Below are 20,727 nucleotides of genomic sequence, written 5' to 3' on the forward strand. Positions count from 1 at the left end.
TAGTTAAATGATTTATGACCTTTGTGTTTTAGCCATCATATCTTATAGTTGTAACTTTTAAATGAAACTTTGATGCGTGATTTTAAAAAGGAAAGTATACTATGTTCCATATTAAATCAAATCTATTTTTATTTGTCACATGCGCCGAATACAACCGGTGTAGTAGACCTTACAGTGAAATGCTTACTTTAAGAAAAATACAAAAAAAGTAATAGATAAGAAAAACAAACAATTAAGGAGCAGTAGTAAATAACAATAACGGGGCTATATACAGTGGGTACCGGTTCAGAGTCAATATGTGGGCACCAGTGCCGGGGTAATTGAGGTAATTATGTACATGTAGGTAGGGTTATTAATGTGGCTATGCATAGATAATAACAGAGAGTAGCAGCTATGTTGTCAACTCTTTAAAGGGTATGTATTTATAATATGCTGGATTATAAATTGTATGTACATGGTTATTACTGCCGGCTCCATTATATAAAAATGTTATGGTAGGTCTGTAATAATAATGATAAACTGGGTGGTCGAGCCCTGAATGCTGATTGGCTGACATCCGTGCTATATCAGACCATATACAAAACATTAATTTTTACTGCTCTAATTACGTCAGGGGTTTGTGATATATGGGATACCACGGCTAAGGGCTGTGTCCAGGCACTCCATGTTGCGTTGTCGGCAGGTAGCCTAGTGGTTAAGAGCGTTGGGTCAGGGTCACTGGTTTGAATCCCCAAGCCAACTGGGTGAAACATATGTTGATGTGCCATTGGCCAAGGTATTTAACCCTAATTGCTCATGTAAATCACTCTGGATAACAGCATCTGCTAAATGACTCAAATGAAAGAGCAGCCCTTAGCTGTGGTATGGGCCTTATTGCTTAATTATATAAGGTTGACATAATAATTAACCTGGGAAAAGACTGACTGCCAGTCTCAGTATGAGGTGCATAGCTAATGGCCATGCAAAAGGTTATGGATGCATAAAAACAGTGGGCCTTCAGATAATTGCAGTACTTAACATTTGAGCTAATACATTATGTAAGTTATTGACTGGCATGTCCTAGCCCACACTACAGCAGCAACATATCAGTAGCAAAGCTTTTTCTTCCATCCTCTCATCTCCCTTTTTTCCCTCTTAACACACACGCACATCTCTCTCGCTCTCTCCCACCCCTAACCCCCCACGCAGTCTCTCCCTACCCCTTCCTCCATCCCCTTCTCCTGCTGCAGGGTCTAGTCAGTACCAGTAAGGAGTCTCTGTGTGCTAAGTGGTTGTGATGTGTGGAATAAAAATGTTTAATACTCAACTACTGTATGTCACTCAAACATATTCATTCAAACCTTAAGACACTAACATGATATCTAACATTGACAGTGGTTTAATCAACACAGTGTTTGATTAGATTAGAATTTAGATGAGGAATTCCTGTCCAGAATACATTAGGATATATCACAGCTAATTTCTCTAACATCTTTATAGACATACTCACTATGTAATACTGAAATACTATCTAGTGTGTTGTGTAACAGTGTAGGTCCATAGTGTGCTTTTACATGATGGTAAAAATAGCCTAAATTAATTCCCATAAGATTTAAATGTGACATTTATAGATTCAGTGTTACCAGAGTGTGTCTGTATGTATGTGTCAGGCCAGCCCTGCTATCTGTGCAGCCTCAGTTTGGATCTCTCTAGCCTGCTGGCAGTACCCTAGCGAAAGCTCCCTCACCCTTCTCACTTCCTGCATGGTCTCAATCAGGTTCTCCTCCAGCCTACAGTGCTCCTGATGAGTTGGTGCCACCTCCCTGACCTGCTCCGCCATTCGCTCCCCCCGACTAAGCAGCCAGTCTATCAGCACCTGGAGCTTGGTCCCGGCAGCGACAATTGCTATGGCGCCCTGGGAAAAGCCCCTGAGCTCATCCTGAGCCAACCGGAGTAGGCGAGGCAGAGACTTCTCTCCCTCATCCACAGACCTCAGCGGAACCACAGAGAGAGAGAAGTCATACCCCTTTATCACCACGGTTACCCTGTAGCTGTCCTCTGGCGAGAGAGAGAGAGAGAGAGAGAGAGAGAGAGAGAGAGAGAGAGTGAGAGAGAGAGAGAGAGAGAGAGAGAAGGAAAGATAAAAAGTTATATGGCTTCATATGTAGTAGGAGTGAGAGGGGTAAAAAGAGGACAGGAAGAGGTATCTTTTGAAAAATAGATTTTTAGCTCAACGAAACTAACCAGGTTAAATAAAGGTTAAATAAAAGAGAGAGAAAGAAATAGAAAGGGTATGTGTGTGTGTGTGTGTGTGTGTGTGTGTGTGTGTGTGTGTGTGTGTGTGTGTGTGTGTGTGTATGCATGCGTGTATGTGTGTGTGTGTGTGCATACGTGTATGTGTGCAGATGTGTGTGTGTGTGTGTGTGTGTGTGTGCGTGCGTGTGTCTCACCGTATTCCTCCTTGATCTTCCTCACACACTCGGTCAGAGTCAGGGTGCTGTCGTTGCTACAGTTGTAAGTGCGGCGAAGAGATATGATACGTTCCTTCATGACATTATAGCTCTCATGTTGTTGGTTGAATGTCTCGGTCACATCAGAGAACCGCTGGTCCAAGTCCTTCACACCCACACGCTTCGGGACCAACTGACCACTCCGACTCACTGAAAAACACACACACACACACATACACACACACAGTCAATAACACACACATACACAATTGTAATATGATGGTAATATGTGTGATTGAACCTGTGGGTGCTGGTCGAGGCTGTCTGGCCGAAACTGGCTTCTCTGATTCTGGAAGCTTGGGTTGCAGTAGGGGCTGTCTCTGTAACACACAAGTTCCACTATGTGTGAATGAGGTATAGGGCGGGTTATACTAATCCGATCAATGTCTAATACTGTAACAACATACCTATTCTATTCAGTAGTCTGTGTTTCACTCAGTTGGTAATATTGTGGCATAACACTTCCTGATGCAGAAACATGTAGGTTGTGTGTTGTCATACATGCAATGACCTATTGGCTTAACATGATATGTTTTTAAACAAACCTATTTGAAAGTAGCCTAATGCATAAGTGATTATAATGTGCTTGTATGTATCTTATTCCACAAATGCCTCCCTCGGGTAAAAAAATGTGGTTGTAGTGTTACTGTAAGCACACCCAGACAATAAATAATGTTTCTTTCCTGTTCCCATATACAGTACCTCGTCGGTGTCTTCGGATGGAAAAACACAGCGGCAGCAAAATAGCACAGACATGGCGGCTGAAATAAATGATCCCGACACCCGACAGTTAATCCCCGCAATCAATCTCTCGTTATTGTTTGTCACAGACTTTATTTTTCTCTCTCGTTATCCAGGTCAATCCATCAATGCCCCGCATTCCTGGTGACGTCATCTGTCATGGGACTTGCAGGAAAGTTTTGTAGCTGTACTACAATAGATAGGACAGGTGCACCCAACTTCTATGCCAGAACTGTACAGGTGAAATGCATAGCTATACGTTTTAGCATTCAGTAGTGAACAACACAGACATTTGACACATCAGCTCCGTCTTTTTCGGTAGTGCATTTCAGTGGTATAAAGTACTCAAAGAAAAATTATTTAAAGTACTAGTTAAGTATTTTTGGGGGTATCTGTACTTTACTATTTATATTTTTGCCAACTTTTACTTTTACTTCACTACATTCCTAAATAAAATAATATAATTTTTACTCCATACATTTTTCCTGACATCCAAAAGTACTTGTCACATTTTAAGAGAACATTACTGGTCATCGCTACTCTCTGATCTGGCGGATTCACTAAACACAAATTCTTCGTTTGTAAATTATGTGTGAGTGTTGGATGTGGGCCCCTTGCTATCCGTCAAACTATCTGGTTTGCTTAATATTAGGAATTTGAAATTATTTATACTTTTACTTTTGATACTTTAGTATATTTAAAACCAGATACTTTTAGATTTTTACTTAAGAAGTATTTTACAGGGTGACTTTCACTTTTACAATACTCGGTGACTTTCCTTTTCTATTAAGTTACCTTTACTTTAAGTCAAGTATGATAATTGAGTACTTTTTCCAACGCTGGTGCCTTTATGAAACGACAAACGGAAGGCTGCCTGTAAGAAATACACTTTTTGAAACAGACAAACGGAAGCGGTCTGTCAACTGACGCTAGAGGGCGATATTTGACAGCCGCTGCTACTGATTCTACCACAACAGGGAGCCGGAAGAAGTGATCAGTGCCAGAGATACTCTGGCAGTGCTAGCCGGCTAGCTAACACATGAAATCAGAACCCACTTTTCTTAACTTCTTCTGTCAGCAAACTAAACTAATATTATAGCCCAGCGGTTTAATCGCAGCGAGTCAACATCAATATTAGTGTATATACGAGCTGGACATGCCTATGTATGTAGCTAGCTACTGAACTGCACGCAGTCTATATAGCTAGCTAGCTAAGTTAGCGTAATTACTATCTCCAAAACAAACAGGGTGTGCTGTGCAGTGGACTTTGGCAGCAGCAGAGTGGGAGTTCTAGCTACTATTGCAAGCTAGCCAGTTTATCCATACACATTATTATTGGGGCGTTTTTGAATGTCCTGTCTTATGAGGCCATTGACAACCCTAAGTTAACTAAATATACACCACATTTAGTAGCCAGCAGCTATGGCCAGCACCAGCATGGCTTCTGCAGCGGTAACAGGAGACAAACCCTCAGGTTCGGGTTCTAAGAAGAAGAATGAAAAGAAGTTGGCTTCCAAAGAGGAGTCCAGATTCCTGTCCAGTATCATGGGCGTCATGAACAACCTAAGGAAACAGGTGTGTGCGTGCGTGCGCGCCGTGTGTGTGTGTCTCTTACAGTGTATGTCTAACAGTGTTTTCTGCAGGGTACCCTATGTGATGTGATCTTGGTGGTTCAGGGGAAACATATTCCTGCTCACAGAGTAGTCTTAGCTGCAGCCAGCCACTTCTTCAGCCTCATGTTTACTAGTGAGTACATTACAAACACACTCGCATGCACACTCAACTTTGTTGTATCCCTATCTCTTTCTCCCTTACCTCTAATTACCCAATGTGACATGTGTGTCTCTCTATCGCTCCCCCTTCACATCTCTCAATCCATATCTCTCTCTAGCCAGCATGATGGAGTCTACCAGTCACGAGGTGGAGTTGAGGAGTGCTGAGCCTGAGATCATAGAACTGTTGGTGGAGTTTGTCTACACCGCTCGGTAAGACACACACACACTCAAATGTCCATCCATATGGGACACTTACGACACAAAACACACCCCAAACCGTGTGTGTGTTTCAGTATCTCAGTGAACAGCAGTAATGTCCAGTCTTTGCTGGATGCAGCCAACCAGTACCAGATAGAACCTGTGAAGAAGATGTGTGTTGACTTCCTAAAAGAGCAAGTCGATGCAACCAACTGTCTGGGTAAGACATGTCTAGATTCTATACATCTATAATAGTGTCTCTCAAATTCACCTCTACACAAACCCACTCCTTAACCTCTGGTCTCTCTCTAGGCATCTCTGCTCTAGCGGAGTGTTTGGACTGTCCAGAATTGAAGCTGTCAGCGGATGACTTTATCCATCAACACTTCACTGAGGTCTATAAATTGGATGAATTCCTCCAACTGAACGTCGCCCAGCTCACACAGCTACTGCACCAAGACACACTCACTGTCCGGGCAGAGGACCAGGTAACATACACACACCAAGATACTTTGCCATGTTGTCATTAATGTGTGTAGATCAGTGGCTCTAGTATGACATCCCTCCCCCCTATTTCTCTCTCCCTTTCTGTGTGTTTGTGTGTGTAGATCTATGAGTCTGCGGTGCGGTGGCTGAAGTATGATGTGTGTAACAGACAGAGTCACATGGTGGAAGTGTTGGGCTGTGTTCGCTTCCCTCTGGTGTCCAAAGCCTTCCTGTCTAAGACTGTCCAGGCTGAACCCCTCATACAGGACAACCCAGAGTGTCTCAAGATGGTCATCAGTGAGTACACACAGCTGTATATGGGTCTTACTATAAACTGGGGTACCAGTGAGGATTTCCTACACTAGACAACTTGTTACAGCTTTTGATAAGTCGTTGATAATAATCTGCAAACCATTTTCATGTCATTTCATTATGATATAGGTGGGATCATAGCTATGGTTGGTGCCTTGAAGGATTTGTCCAAAATCATGTGACATAAAACATTACTTTTCTGTCCTTGCATTTATGGCAATATAAGTTGTCTTTATATCATATATTAAGCATTAATCAGTTAAATTAGACATTTATTTTTTTTATTTCACCTTTATTTAACCAGGTAGGCTAGTTGAGAACAAGTTCTCATTTGCAACTGCGACCTGGCCAAGATAAAGCATAGCAGTGTGAACAGACAACACAGAGTTACACATGGAGTAAACAATTAACAAGTCAATAACACAGTAGGAAAAAAATGGGCAGTCTATATACAATGTGTGCAAAAGGCATGAGGAGGTAGGCGAATAATACAATTTTGCAGATTAACACTGGGGTGATAAATGATCAGATGGTCATGTACAGGTAGAGATATTGGTGTGCAAAAGAGCAGAAAAGTAAATAAATAAATTTAAAAAACAGTATAAAAACAGTATGGGAATGAGGTAGGTGAAAATGGGTGGGCTATTTACCAATAGACTATGTACAGCTGCAGCGATCGGTTAGCTGCTCGGATAGCTGATGTTTGAAGTTGGTGAGGGAGATAAAAGTCTCCAACTTCAGCGATTTTTGCAGTTCGTTCCAGTCACAGGCAGCAGAGTACTGGAACGAAAGGCGGCCAAATGAGGTGTTGGCTTTAGGGATGATCAGTGAGATACACCTGCTGGAGCGTGTGCTACGGATGGGTGTTGCCATCGTGACCAGTGAACTGAGATAAGGCGGAGCTTTACCTAGCATGGACTTGTAGATGACCTGGAGCCAGTGGGTCTGGCGACGAATATGTAGCGAGGGCCAGCCGACTAGAGCATACAAGTCGCAGTGGTGGGTGGTATAAGGTGCTTTGGTGACAAAACGGATGGCACTATGATAGACTGCATCCAGTTTGCTGAGTAGAGTGTTGGAAGCCATTTTGTAGATGACATCGCCGAAATCGAGGATCGGTAGAATAGTCAGTTTTACTAGGGTAAGCTTGGCGGCGTGAGTGAAGGAGGCTTTGTTGCGGAATAGAAAGCCGACTCTTGATTTGATTTTCGATTGGAGATGTTTGATGTGAGTCTGGAAGGAGAGTTTGCAGTCTAGCCAGACACCTAGGTACTTATAGATGTCCACATATTCAAGGTCGGAACCATCCAGGGTGGTGATGCTAGTCGGGCATGCGGGTGCAGGCAGCGATCGGTTGAAAAGCATGCATTTGGTTTTACACGCGTTTAAGAGCAGTTGGAGGCCACGGAAGGAGTGCTGTATGGCATTGAAGCTCGTTTGGAGGTTAGATAGCACAGTGTCCAATGACGGGCCGAAAGTATATAGAATGGTGTCGTCTGCGTAGAGGTGGATCAGGGAATCGCCCGCAGCAAGAGCAACATCATTGATATATACAGAGAAAAGAGTCGGCCCGAGAATTGAACCCTGTGGCACCCCCATAGAGACTGCCAGAGGACCGGACAGCATGCCCTCCGATTTGACACACTGAACTCTGTCTGCAAAGTAATTGGTGAACCAGGCAAGGCAGTCATCCGAGAAACCGAGGCTATTGAGTCTGCCGATCAGAATATGGTGATTGACAGAGTCGAAAGCCTTGGCGAGGTCGATGAAGACGGCTGCACAGTACTGTCTTTTATCGATGGCGGTTATGATATCGTTTAGTACCTTGAGCGTGGCTGAGGTGCACCCGTGACCGGCTCGGAAACCAGACATTGAACTTGAACCCTGTAAGAATCCTGGATCTACAGTGAGGGGGGAAAGTATTTGATCCCCTGCTGATTTGGTATGTTTGCCCACTGACAAAGAAATGATCAGTCTATCATTTTAATGGTAGGTTTATTTGAACAGTGAGAGACAGAATAACAACAAAAAAATCCAGAAAAATGCATGTCAAAAATGGTATAAATTGATTTGCATTTTAACGAGGGAAATAAGTATTTGACCCCCTCTCAATCAGAAAGATTTCTGGCTCCCAGGTGTCTGTTATAAGGTAACGAGCTGAGATTATGAGCACACTCTTAAAGGGAGTGCTCCTAATCTCAGTTTGTTACTTGTATGAAAGACACCTGTTCACAGAAGCAATTAATCAATCAGATTCCAAACTCTCCACCATGGCCAAGACCAAAGAGCTCTCCAAGGATGTCAGGGACAAGATTGTAGACCTACACAAGGCTGGAATGGGCTACAAGACCATCGCCAAGCAGCTCGGTGAGAAGGTGACAACAGTTGGTGCGAATATTCGCAAATGGAAGAAACACAAAAGAACTGTCCATCTCCCTCGGCCTGGGGCTCCATGCAAGATCTCACCTCGTGGAGTTGCAATGATCATGAGAACGGTGAGGAATCAGCCCAGAACTACACAGGAGGATCTTGTCAATGATCTCAAGGCAGCTGGGACCATAGTCACCAAGAAAACAATTGGTAACACACTACGCCGTGACGGACTGAAATCCTGCAGCGCCCGCAAGGTCCCCCTGCTCAAGAAAGCACATATACATTCCCGTCTGAAGTTTGCCAAAGAACATCTGAATGATTCAGAGGACTGGGTGAAAGTGTTGTGGTCAGATGAGACCAAAATGGAGCTCTTTGTCATCAACTCAACTCGTGAGTGTTTGGAGGAGGAGTAATGCTGCCTATGACCCCAAGAACACCATCCCCACCGTCAAACATGGAGGTGGAAACATTATGCTTTGGGGGTGTTTTTCTGCTAAGGGGACAGGACAACTTCACCGCATCAAAGGGACGATGGACGGGGCCATGTACCGTCAAATCTTGGGTGAGAACCTCCTTCCCTCAGCCAGGGCATTGAAAATGGGTTGTGGATGGGTATTCCAGCATGACAATGACCCAAAACACATGGCCAAGGCAACAAAGGAGTGGCTCAAGAAGAAGCACATTAAGGTCCTGGAGTGGCCTAGGCAGTCTCCAGACCTTAATCCCATAGAAAATCTGTGGAGGGAGCTGAAGGTTCGAGTTGCCAAACGTCAGCCTCGAAACCTTAATGACTTGGAGAAGATCTGCAAAGAGGAGTGGGACAAAATCCCTCCTGAGATGTGTGCAAACCTGGTGGCCAACTACAAGAAACGTCTGACCTCTGTGATTGCCAACAAGGGTTTTGCCACCAAGTACTAAGTCATGTTTTGCAGAGGGGTCAAATAGTTATTTCCCTCATTTAAAATGCAAATCAATTTATGATTTAAATGTAATGTAATGTATAACATTTTTTAAATGCGTTTTTCTGGATTTTTGTTGTTGTTATTCTGTCTCACTTTTCAAATAAACCTACCATTAAAATAATAAACTGATCATTTCTTTGTCAGTGGGCAAATGTACAAAATCAGCAGGGGATCAAATCATTTTTCCCCCTCACTGTTGCTGTCAGTTTTTGTATAGAGATCTCAGAAATGCAGTGTAACTACATAACATTTTGTAAATGCTTTAAAAAAGTAAATACTATTGAAAAATCAAATGTCTCTAACCGAGAGGGACCTTACCTTGATACTTAAAACCTAAATACATACTGTCATTAACGTGCTTCTTCAATCATTATGCATAATACTTGTTGGATTTGCATTTGGTATCCATTTTATTTAATTTTTTATCTGTTTTTGTCAGAGATGTGACCACTTTCCTTTGTTTTCCACCGCTTCAATTGAAGGGCGCTGCGCAACTCTGTTGCGGTAAAACCATGTGCGGTTATTATGATGATGACAACATCTCATGTTGGCTTCAACTTGGCTTTCCATACAAATACTTCCTGTTTTTTGGTCACTTTCTCATGATAACAGCGATGGTGAGATTAATGCTACTGCTATCCATGGCTTTATTATATGTGCCTGCGTCAGCCACATAGGCTACAGAAACATTGCCATGCATCCAATCTATTTCGTCAGGCAATGTCCACATTATTCTCACATATTTTACAATGTAATAATCATTTGAATATCAAGGCCTGAAAAATGCATTTATTCTTAAAGTGACAAGGGCCTACTTTTCTTTTACACTTTTTGCATGCTTTTTTGGGGAGGGGGTCTATATAAGGCCCAATACTGTGTGTGCAGTTATATAAATTATACAATTGTATAACATTGAGGTCCTTGAAAATTACAATTAAGTGCCTGGAAAAAGTCCCCAAAAGTCCTTGAATTTGACTTGCAAATGTCTGTATGAACCCTGCTTAAAGATGTGGTCCTCGGCCTAAGGGAGAAGTATAATGGGAGTTATGGGACAATTTGCATATGTGGAACTGCATTTAAACTCATATTTTGTTGTTTCAAACCATTTTGACATGTGGATCCCAATGTCACACATTGGCCCCATTATTTATGTGGGTGTGTGTAACCTCTTTTGTGTATCTAGGTGGGATGCGGTACCACCTGTTGTGCCCAGAGGATCGTGAGGATTTGGGAGAGAACAGTCACCCGCGACGTAAGAAACACGACTACAGGATTGCTCTGTTTGGAGGCTCGCAACCACAGTCCTGCAGATACTTCAACCCTAAGGTACACAAACACACACACACACCTTTGTAATCCTACATGTGCTTCAACGCAAAGAACATTACGTCACTTAGATAAGGCCAGTCTGTAGTCCATCTGCTCTCATTCAAGTATGTGGGGATGTTAATCAAACGGCCAAATCATTTCAAGTACGGGCCGTGTGTGTCCAGGACTACAGCTGGTCAGACATTCGTTGTCCGTTTGAGAAGCGTCGTGATGCCACGGCGGTGTTCTGGGATAATGTTGTTTACATCCTGGGAGGGTCTCAGCTCTTCCCCATCAAGAGGATGGACTGTTACAACGTACTGAAGGACAGCTGGTACTCCAAACTAGGTACTGGAAAGTGTGTGTGTGTGTTGTATTAGTGACTGAAATGGGAGTAGTGTGACTTGTGTTGCAACATAGAAAAATGTGTGTGTTTGGGCTGGGTGATATATTGTGAAAACCAGAATACCCCAGTATGGATATAATACCATCTATAAAGGTATTTTGATACAGTGCTAAATCAATGAAAAGTTCTACAAATTGGACTACTTCACTGTCAGTTTTGTCCTAGTTTGGTTGTGTATAAAACCATCAGAATGAAGAAAGCCCATTAAAACCACTTGGAATACATTTTTTGCCATTCTAGGGTCATTCCCTATTCATAAAACATTTAGTATTCGGTGTCTTTTAATACCATTAAATACTCACTCCCATGTGGTCTAAAATGAGAAAAATATTGTGTTTGTTCCTACATTTTCTCTTCTGTAAACCAGGCCCCCCTACACCACGGGACAGTCTGGCTGCTTGCGCCTCTCAGGGCAAGATCTACACCTCTGGAGGGTCGGAAGTAGGTGAGTTTCACACACACCGGAGAACAGGGAAGTATTGTGCTGATGGCTTATCTATATTAGTATTGTAGCGTACCTTTGTATCTCCTTTGTATTGAAGTGTTTGTGCTCCTTTCTGTGTGTGTCTGTCCGTCTCTCCCTCCAGGCAGCTCAGCGTTGAACCTGTTTGAGTGTTATGATACGAGGTGTGAGTCATGGCAGACCAAAGCCAGTATGTTGATGCCTCGCTGTAGCCACGGCAGCGTGGAGGCCAATGGGCTCATCTACGTCTGTGGAGGGTCCCTAGGCAACAACGTCTCTGGGAGGGTCCTCAGCAACTGTGAGGTCTATGACTCCGTTAAGGAGGAGTGAGTCTAATCACACATACTATGGCAGCCCCCCGCACCTCTCTGATTCAGAGGGGTTGGGTTGAATGTGGAAGACACATTTCAGTTGTACAACTGACTAGGTATCCTCCTTTCCCTTTCGTACGTACTTGCTCACATACACACACACCATACTCTTCTAGAAGTGAATAACTAGTTAATAAATGTGTGTATCTTCTGTGTGTGTTTTTAGATGGAGGGAGCTGAGTGGGATGAGGGAAGCCAGGAAGAACCACGGTCTGGTGTTTGTCAACAACAGAATCTATGCTGTGGGAGGAATGAACGGACTGGGTATGGCACACACACACACACTCTGTTGGGTATGTTTGGGGTATATTTATATGTGTGAGTGTATAGGTGGGCTGGACTCGGTGGAGTACTATGACATCGGCAGGAATGAGTGGCACGTTGCCACGGCGATGCCGTGGCGTGGGATGAACGTGAGGTGTGCTGCAGTCAGCGGAGTGATTTACGTACTGGCAGGTTTCCAGGGGGTCGGACGACTCGGACACATCCTGGAGTACCACACTGACACTGACAGGTACACACACACACATTTGTGTATGATTTCCTGTGTGTGTTTTATCTTACTCCTTCGTGTGTGTGTGTGTGTGTAGGTGGGTGACGTGCAGTAAGGTGAGGGCGTTCCCCGTCACCAGCTGTCTGATCTGTGTGGTGGACACCTGTGGGGCCAAGGAAGAGGAGACTGAGTCAACACACATAGTACCCCCATCATCATCCACAGCATAACACAGGGTCTTTAAAATGTTTTATCTGTTGTGCTTTTATTTGGAGGACGAGAGCTGGTCAGTGTGGTATGAAACTGCTGTACTGGAATCATGTTGAAGCTTCACATTGACAGAAATCATAGAGAACACACTCTGAGGCGAGGTGCTGACTAGCAGAACATAGAACTGGGAAAATACTAACATGAAAGTCACTCAGTGATGATTGTCTTCTGACAGAAGCTCATTGTTAAAGCTACAGATGAACGACTGATCTAAGAGCTCTCAGCTGATACACTTAGTCTCAACTAAACATGTTTTTATCAGACCTGGGTCAGGTACTTTTAAGTACTTGAAAGTAGATAGCACTTTTGGAACTAATCCATTGGTTGTATTTTACCGTGTAAATGAAATCAAGTGCAGCTCAAGAATTTGAAAATATGATTCTATACTATGTATTTTATGCTATTGTGTGTATTTAATTGTACTGTTTTATATTGTACAGCAATGAAATGTAATGTCTGAGGTTATAGAAGAAACATTAGCATTTTTACTACTGTATGTATGTGATGACTGTTACATGAAATTGATAATAAACAAAGCTGGAACTAAACATGTTTTTATTTGGTTACTAATAGTTAGGTTGCTATGTGGACATTGAGACTAATGATAAGAACAATATGCACATCATTGAGTTTACACATTTAATTAAAAACAGTTTAAAGGCTCAATGTTTTGTGTAGACTCATATGCTGACAAGGTGACATCAGCTGCTTGTCAAGATGGCATTAGCTGCTGTAAAGGCCTCATGAAGGCCATATGTATATGTCCTAATTAAAAGGAAGAGTTTAATCAGAAATAGAAATGTTAATCATTTAGAATCGTCATTGAAACGCAGCATTCCCTGAGTGGGTTTAAATCATTTGGATTAATGCTTCCTAAAATAGTGTCCCACAGGCCATCTCTTTCTTTTCATCCCATTCCTCTCTTTCTAAGCTGTGAAAAGAGGAACAACGTTTATTTGAGCACCACGTTGACTAGAAAGAACCTACAGTCTCCTCACTCCTCTCACTCTTCATCCTCTTCCTCAGTCATCAGCAGAGCAAACCTGTTGTTGATCTCCTGGGAGGAAGGGGCTCCTCCTTTTGCTCCTCCTCTCCCCCTCTTCCTCCTCCCTGATGATGATGAGGGTAGTGTACTTAGCATGCAGTCCTCCAGAGCAGCCAGTAGGGAGCGGTAGATACGCCCAGAGAGAGGAGCTGCAGCCAGAACAGATTCAGGAGAACAACCCCCTCTCAGACGGCCAACCAAACCATGGACCAGACTACCACTGAATAACCTAGGGGACAGAGGGACAGTATGGTTCAAACGGGTAGGGGCAGTTTGTGTGTGTGTGTGCTTGCGTTACCTACCATGCTGTGTCTGGTTCAGGCAGGGGCAGACACAGTAGCTGGTTCAGACTGAGTACACTCCACAGGCAGGCCTGCCATTGGCTGAGGGAATGAGCCACGCCCACATCGAAACCCCGCCTGTCTCCTGGCCGCAGGCGAAGCTTCATCCACAGGTTCCGTTCTGTGGCTGAGTTAGAGCGAGAACTGGTTTAGTGTGTATGTTGGTGTACGAAAGACAAGACTGTACAACCAAATATTTGGGCACTTTGATGTTTTTTTGTATTTGTGTGTGTGTTTGTGCACACGTTTATGCGCGTGCCTGTGTGTTTGCATGTGTGTACACTGCCCCTACCTGTGTTCTGGTTCTGTCCAGGATGAGTGTTCCGGGCCATCTCTCCATGGACCATGCCCAGCAGCAGAGCCTGTACCTGGGGTAGAGAGGGAAAAGGTCTGGCCTCTCTCCTCCAGAACCCAGTCACTCCAAGGGCCAGCCTAAGGTGAGGAGGTAGGGGGGACAGAGAAGACTCCTTCACCCCCAGAACATCATACAGCACTCCCAGCCGAACTGACACAGGAGCCTATAGAGAGATGGAGCGAGAGAGGGGGAGGAAGAGAGAGGGAGGGAGAGAGAGAGAGAGGGAGGGAGGGAGGGAGGGAGGGAGAGAGAGAGAGAGAGAGAGAGAGAGGGAGAGAGCGAGAGGGAGGGAGGGAGAGGGAGGGAGAGAGCGAGAGAGAGAGGGAGGGAGAGAGAGGGAGGGAGAGAGAGGGAGGGGTGGGGATTAGTATAATCAAAAGGAAGATGACACTATGGACAAAAAAGTAACAATCTTGGAAAAAATGTAGACTGAGTGTGTTGTTATGGTTACCAGGCATAGTGTGTTGATATTGTTACCTGCCAGTGTGTTGCTATGATTACCTGCCAGAGAGTTATGGTTACCTGGCAGAGTGTCTCAAGGTGTAGAATGGTTCCAGGGGTCCGTGGCTCCACCTGGCACTTCCTCAGGTTCAGATTGTGTCTGTCGTACTCCTCCACAAACACACTCATACCTCTGTCACTCTCCACAGCGCTAGGGGCAATGTTCTCACCCTGACCACTGCCTGAGGAAGGCTCTGCACCCCCTGACCCACTCCCTGTTTCTGACCTCTGCCCCTTCCCCCCCTCCCCCACTGCCTTCCTCCCCTCCCCCTTTCTCCCTGTCCCTCTACCTGGGTCTCCTGTCCACCTTGTCTCTGGACCCTGTGACACTCTCCCCACCCCGTCTCTCCCCTCTCCCCCTGCTCCTGATTGGCCAGTAGGATCCCGTAGAGGGCCTGTCGTATGGCCGTGGCACTGCAGTGGCTGCTGGGTAGTCGGCTGTTCTCCACCTGAGGGATGAGCAGCACCCTCCTGAGCTCCAGGACATCCAGCACCAGGGGGGCCATCGCCCCGCTCCCTGCGGCCCAGCACAGCCACTCTGGCAGCGGGCAGGGAGTAGTGGTCCACAGCCCCTCTGGCGACCTGGATGAGCCTCCAGAGAACCAGGTAGAGAGACGGCTCTGAGGAGTCAGATGGTACTCTTGCATGCCTGACCAGAGCACAGAACACAGGCCGGACTTCTCTCCTCCACTCCCTGCTCTTTCCCTTCCTCCTCTCCCTCTCCCTCCTCCTCTTTCTACTCTTCCTGTCAGTCTCCCCACCTCCTCCAGAGCCTCCTCAGGACCAGGGAAGGAGGAGAGCCAGAGAAGGAGGCCCTCTATATGGGATGGGCTCCCTCCGCCCCTGCCTCCCCTCTTCCCTCCCGTGGTTAGCTGAGGGAGGAGTGTGTGTATGTGTTTGTAGGTTTGTTTTGTGGTGTAGTCATTCCCTGCCAGGACAGCACACAGCGGCAGAAGTTCCCGGTTCATTCCCCTGAAGTGCTGGCACATCCCACTGACCGTGTAGCGTCTGGCTGGGATGTAGTGATGTGGAGGGGAACCGCTAACACTGCCCCATTGGAAGAACCGGAACGGAATATAACCACCTGGAAATAGAGGCGGGAGAAAGGGATGAGAGAGAGGAGGGGGAGGGGTAAGATAAAAACTGGAAGGAGACATCACTTCATGGTCTGGCTCCACCCACCTGGCAAGTCAAAGATGTAAAAGTCGCTGTCATTGGTCAGAACTGGACAACCCCACTGATTGGCCAGGCAGGCAATCTCCCAGTCTGCCTCGGCGGGGCACTGGACCAACGGGACACCTCGCTGGGAGAGGACCTGAGGGAGGGACAGAAAAAAAAAGAATGTGATGTGAAAAAGGAGAAGAGTGGTGTGTATGAGTTCACCTGTATTTCGTACGTGTGTATGTCTTTGGGTCCGTCTGTGTGTGTCTGTACCTGGATGAAGACGTGTCTTGTGAGGAGGGGGAGGACAGAGCCGTGTCGGCCCCGGGACAGAGACTCAGCCTCTTGGATCTTACTCTGCAGCCGCTGCCTCAGGGTGGACAGCTTCTTATCACTGGGGTCCATGCCTGAGAAACACACACACACCAGGGTTTCCGTTAGGAAAATGTGGCGCTGGACAACGTGACCGGGAAGATTCAAATTTTCGGGCCTTTTGAGAAATCTATCGGACCCATATGCATTGCGTGCATAAGGGGGTCCAACCACGGTGCTCAGAATGACAGAAATCCCATTTAGATTATGGTAATGCAGCTTAACAGAACATGCAACTCACGTAATGAAGCAGACAATAAAACATCATTTTCAAACATTTGCCAATATACAATTCACAGGAAAACACCATCCTAAACTGCGCACCTGGGAAAACACCATTCTAAACAGCGCACCTGGGAAAACACCATTCTAAAACAGCGCACCTGGGAAAACACCATTCTAAAACAGAGCACTTGGGAAAACACCATTCTAAAACAGCGCACCTGGGAAAACACCATTCTAAACAGCGCACCTGGGAACACACCATTCTAAACAGCGCACCTGGGAAAACACCATTCTAAAACAGTGCACCTGGGAAAACACCATTCTAAAACAGAGCACCTGGGAAAACACCATTCTAAAACAGCGCACCTGGGAAAACACCATTCTAAACAGCGCACCTGGGAAAACACCATTCTAAAACAGCGCACCTGGGAAAACACCATTCTAAAACAGAGCACCTGGGAAAACACCATTCTAAAACAGCACACCTGGGAAAACATCATTCTAAAACAGCACACCTGGGAAAACACCATTCTAAACAGCGCACCTGGGAAAACACCATTCTAAACAGCACACCTGGGAAAACACCATTCTAAACAGAACACCTGAGAAAACACCACAACACACCTGGGAAAACACCATTCTAAAACAGCACACCTGGGAAAACACCATTCTAAAACAGCACACCTGGGAAAACACCACAGCGCACCTGGGAAAATACCATTCTAAACAGCACACCTGGGAAAACACCATTCTAAACAGAACACCTGAGAAAACACCACAGCACACCTGGGAAAACACCATTCTAAAACAGCACACCTGGGAAAACACCACAGCACACCTGATAGCGGTTATAAAGAGGGAGAATTTAAAGATGCAACAACTAGAATGGGTTGCTAATATGACTAGGAGTGAAATTGCATAGCGATGGATCGAATAGAAAAGTAAATGGAAATACATGTGCCAAATTACTCCTATAATTGCTCCTGTCTGTACAGAAATAAATACAGAAATAAATACAATAATTCATAAATACAATAATTCAAAATACTTCACCAGAAAGTATTATTTAGCCACAGAGGAAACAAGGATTATTAGCTTATTTTAAAAAAATAGCTAGCTGTGGATTGTTTCAAATCATAACCTCGTAGGCATATGCCTATTTGCGAAGTCCGCAATTTGGGCAGCACGCGTGGGAATAGGCCAAGCTGGTTATTGAGTTGCAGGTGTCAGTGAAAAACATCTAAAATATGTGTGGAGATAATGTGTCTTGAGTTTAATTTAAAATGTTGAGACATGAAGAAGGGGAGGGATGTGTGGCGAAGATACTGTATAGGCGAGTCTCTCTCTTGCGCATTCATTGTTTCATTGTGTGAATTGTTTGCACTTTGATTATATATTTTCTTTATCAATTCCCCATCACATATGTCACAAGTAGTTAATTCCCGTCATTTGGTTACATCAATTTCTGTTAATGCATGTATTAATGACAGTTTTCACCGTTCTCATGCGCGGAGTAGAAACGTTGTTTGCAGAGTTCACAACCTGCTACACTTGCGAGAAACAAGTTTGGGTTTATTTCATAACCATCATTTACGAGATGTATATATGTTTTCATTGTCTTGTTTGGAGTGCTCCATGTGAGCAATGAGCATGTGTCTAGTTTCTCTGTTTTGATCATGTTGGGGGACCTCGCACGCATAGAAGTACCTGGCCTGCTGCGCGGAAATTTAGGAAAGTGTTGTTGTTGTTTTTTACATCCATTGCGAATTATAATATATTAAAACTTTACTTCCTCACAGTAAGCTATTTCAAAAATATTTCCAACAATCTACCGCTCGATAATCACCAGTTATAGGCTACTGCTGCATTGGCCTATAGGCTATGAGTTCCATACGCTCATTTCTTTAGCCGCCAATGGATCACGGTGTCTCAATGTGTCCGTATGGCAGAGGCTGGTGATCTCTCATTAGTTGACTTAACTTTTAGAATTTTAATTAGATGTTTATGATTAACCATTTGATAATGATTTTGAGAAATTAAAACTTTATTATTGAAATGAAACGGTTCCACAAAAATGTGCATATGAAAATCATAACTGGCATGCAGAACGGTAGAAATGGTAGGATAAATTGACATCTTCCCCAAACTTGAAACTCACGCGCCTTTCATAAAATAATTGCCTCCATGTTTCCATGGTCAGATTTTGCCTATAGGCTACATTGAAGCAATGGAAGACATGTCTCAATATGTAATAAAACATTCAGGTTTCAAACAATTAAGCATGTTTTCAAAATGAATACTGCCTCCAGCTCACATTGTAAAGTGGTTGGTGACCCACTGATAGCCTGCTGCCTGCACTTGAATGGTGAATGGGTGGCGCACTTCAATTACCAGTTGAGAAATAAAAAAGCTATTTTTAATTTAGAACCAAAACTGTTTTTAACACAAGATTACATTTAGAATTGTTGCGCATTGAATGGATTTATAAAAGCATGTTTTACTCCAGCACCAACCAGCTGTGAATCTGCAGGAGAAATCCCTATCAAAATAGGCTCTAAATGATAGTTGTGTTGAATAAATAAGATATTAGATGACTAACAAAAATACACAAAGGCCAATTTAATTCCACTAAATTATGCAAAGTAACCTATAGACCGATAAGCATGACGGTCAAATGTATTTACATTAATTAATAAAAAAGTGTTATTTTGCAATGGGATTCGTTTTTCTCCCGGCAACAGTTTTATTGCGGCCAAAAAGCCGGCTAACATAAACCCTGACACACACATCATCATCATCATCATCATCATCATTGACGGTTACTGGAATCGATCATGATTTTTCTCCTAGTGGATTTTATTTAAGGGGCTTCAGAAGTTACTGAAGAGGCCGATTCGTGAGCCACAGATCCTGTTGCACACACACCAGACACACACAAACACCTCCTCCTCCTTACCGCCATCCAGCACCACATAAGGCTGTATATTGCAGGCCTCCAGTGCAGAGATGAAGGTAGACAGTAGGGCAGCGAAGGCATCGTAGTCCCCTCCGTGTGCCTGATCCAGTCCATGGTTTAGATAGAGCCTGAAGAACAGACTACAGCCATCTATCACAAGTCTGCTGTCTCTGAACCTGACGTCCTGGAACAAGCCCCTGTTACCCTCCACATAGCTGGTCAGACCATGGACACCCATCACATCACATCATATATAGACTGCCCTGGAGGGAAAGAGTGAGGGGGAAGAAAGAGCGGGAAGGAGTGTTGCGAAAGATAGGGGGTGTGGAGAGAGAGATAACGGTTCTTACAACCAATTTTACACGCAAGTATACAGAGTTACAACAAAGGGATTGAAGTATAAACTGTGTACTCTTGTCTACACTACACATTATTGCTATTCTGGAGAATGTGTTCATCTTGATCTTGTTTAGGGGCTGACTGTGGTCAGGGAAAAACATATTTCCTTGAAAACAACGTGACGAGGCGCAGACCTTACAAAGCCTATTGTATTAACATGAAATATAAAACGACACAGATATATATGAACTACATTAGATATAATCCAAACGTTGCTGTGCATATTGTATTGACGTGAAATATAAAATGAGACAGATAAATATGCACGTTAATTGTCATAAAACTCACCCGTTTCACTTCAAAAGACATCGACATGACAAGTTTACTTCCTGCTACGTCAAAACACGCGCGAAAGGAACCATGGGAGATTGAGTTTCAAAATGTATTTTTGTTTAACTAAGCCATTTAAGAACAAGTTCATATTTGCAATGACAGCCTACCCCTAGCCAAACCCTAACGACGCTGGGCCAAGTGTGCACCGCCCTATGGGACTCCCAATCATAGGTTTTGATACAGCTTGGAGTTAAACCAGGGTCTGTAGTGACACCTCCAGCACTGAGATGCAGTGCCTTAGACCGCTGCTCCACTCGGGAGCCCCTAAATCCACTTGCTACATTCATTGTATAAAAAAACAACCCATTGCAAAATAAAATATCATTTTATTACTCTCACTGAAGATTTTATGTAAAAGAGTTGTCTCCTTGCAATGCATCAGTTCACTGTTC

General features: G+C 44.2%; 3 protein-coding genes across 4 annotated transcripts; 1 reads left to right on the forward strand and 2 right to left on the reverse strand.

Moving 5' to 3' along the window:
* Window positions 1-111: 111 nt before the first annotated feature.
* On the reverse strand, window positions 112-3,410 carry si:ch73-345f18.3 (uncharacterized). The gene is made up of 4 exons (XM_029646296.2): window positions 3,192-3,410; window positions 2,731-2,809; window positions 2,430-2,639; window positions 112-2,037 (listed from the first exon to the last, which is right to left on the reverse strand). The coding sequence occupies exons 1-4, from the start codon at window positions 3,243-3,245 to the stop codon at window positions 1,646-1,648; spliced, it is 735 nt and encodes a 244-aa protein (XP_029502156.1). The 5' UTR covers window positions 3,246-3,410; the 3' UTR covers window positions 112-1,645.
* A 789-nt stretch (window positions 3,411-4,199) lies between these two features.
* klhl7 (kelch-like family member 7) lies at window positions 4,200-13,195 on the forward strand. 2 transcript variants are annotated; one of them, XM_029646311.2, is made up of 13 exons: window positions 4,200-4,805; window positions 4,874-4,976; window positions 5,122-5,215; window positions 5,299-5,423; window positions 5,516-5,691; window positions 5,812-5,986; window positions 10,520-10,662; window positions 10,830-10,992; window positions 11,418-11,495; window positions 11,638-11,839; window positions 12,051-12,148; window positions 12,215-12,398; window positions 12,475-13,195. In XM_029646311.2, exons 1-13 carry the CDS (start codon window positions 4,653-4,655, stop codon window positions 12,605-12,607), a joined length of 1,827 nt encoding a protein of 608 aa, XP_029502171.1. In that variant the 5' UTR covers window positions 4,200-4,652; the 3' UTR covers window positions 12,608-13,195. The 2 variants fall into 2 exon arrangements, with proteins under 2 accessions (XP_029502171.1, XP_029502170.1); XM_029646310.2 differs by having other exon boundaries at window positions 4,201-4,805; window positions 12,051-12,398.
* Window positions 13,186-20,393, reverse strand: aste1b (asteroid homolog 1b). Its single transcript, XM_029646308.2, is given in 9 exon segments — window positions 13,186-13,921; window positions 13,995-14,160; window positions 14,326-14,551; window positions 14,911-15,089; window positions 15,092-15,973; window positions 16,072-16,204; window positions 16,324-16,457; window positions 19,604-19,866; window positions 20,291-20,393. Coding segments are annotated over 8 exon segments (2,229 nt in total). The 5' UTR covers window positions 19,842-19,866; window positions 20,291-20,393; the 3' UTR covers window positions 13,186-13,650.
* Window positions 20,394-20,727: the final 334 nt, after the last annotated feature.

The sequence above is a fragment of the Oncorhynchus nerka genome, linkage group LG4 (genome assembly GCF_034236695.1).
Source record: "Oncorhynchus nerka isolate Pitt River linkage group LG4, Oner_Uvic_2.0, whole genome shotgun sequence".
Taxonomy (NCBI): domain Eukaryota; kingdom Metazoa; phylum Chordata; class Actinopteri; order Salmoniformes; family Salmonidae; genus Oncorhynchus; species Oncorhynchus nerka.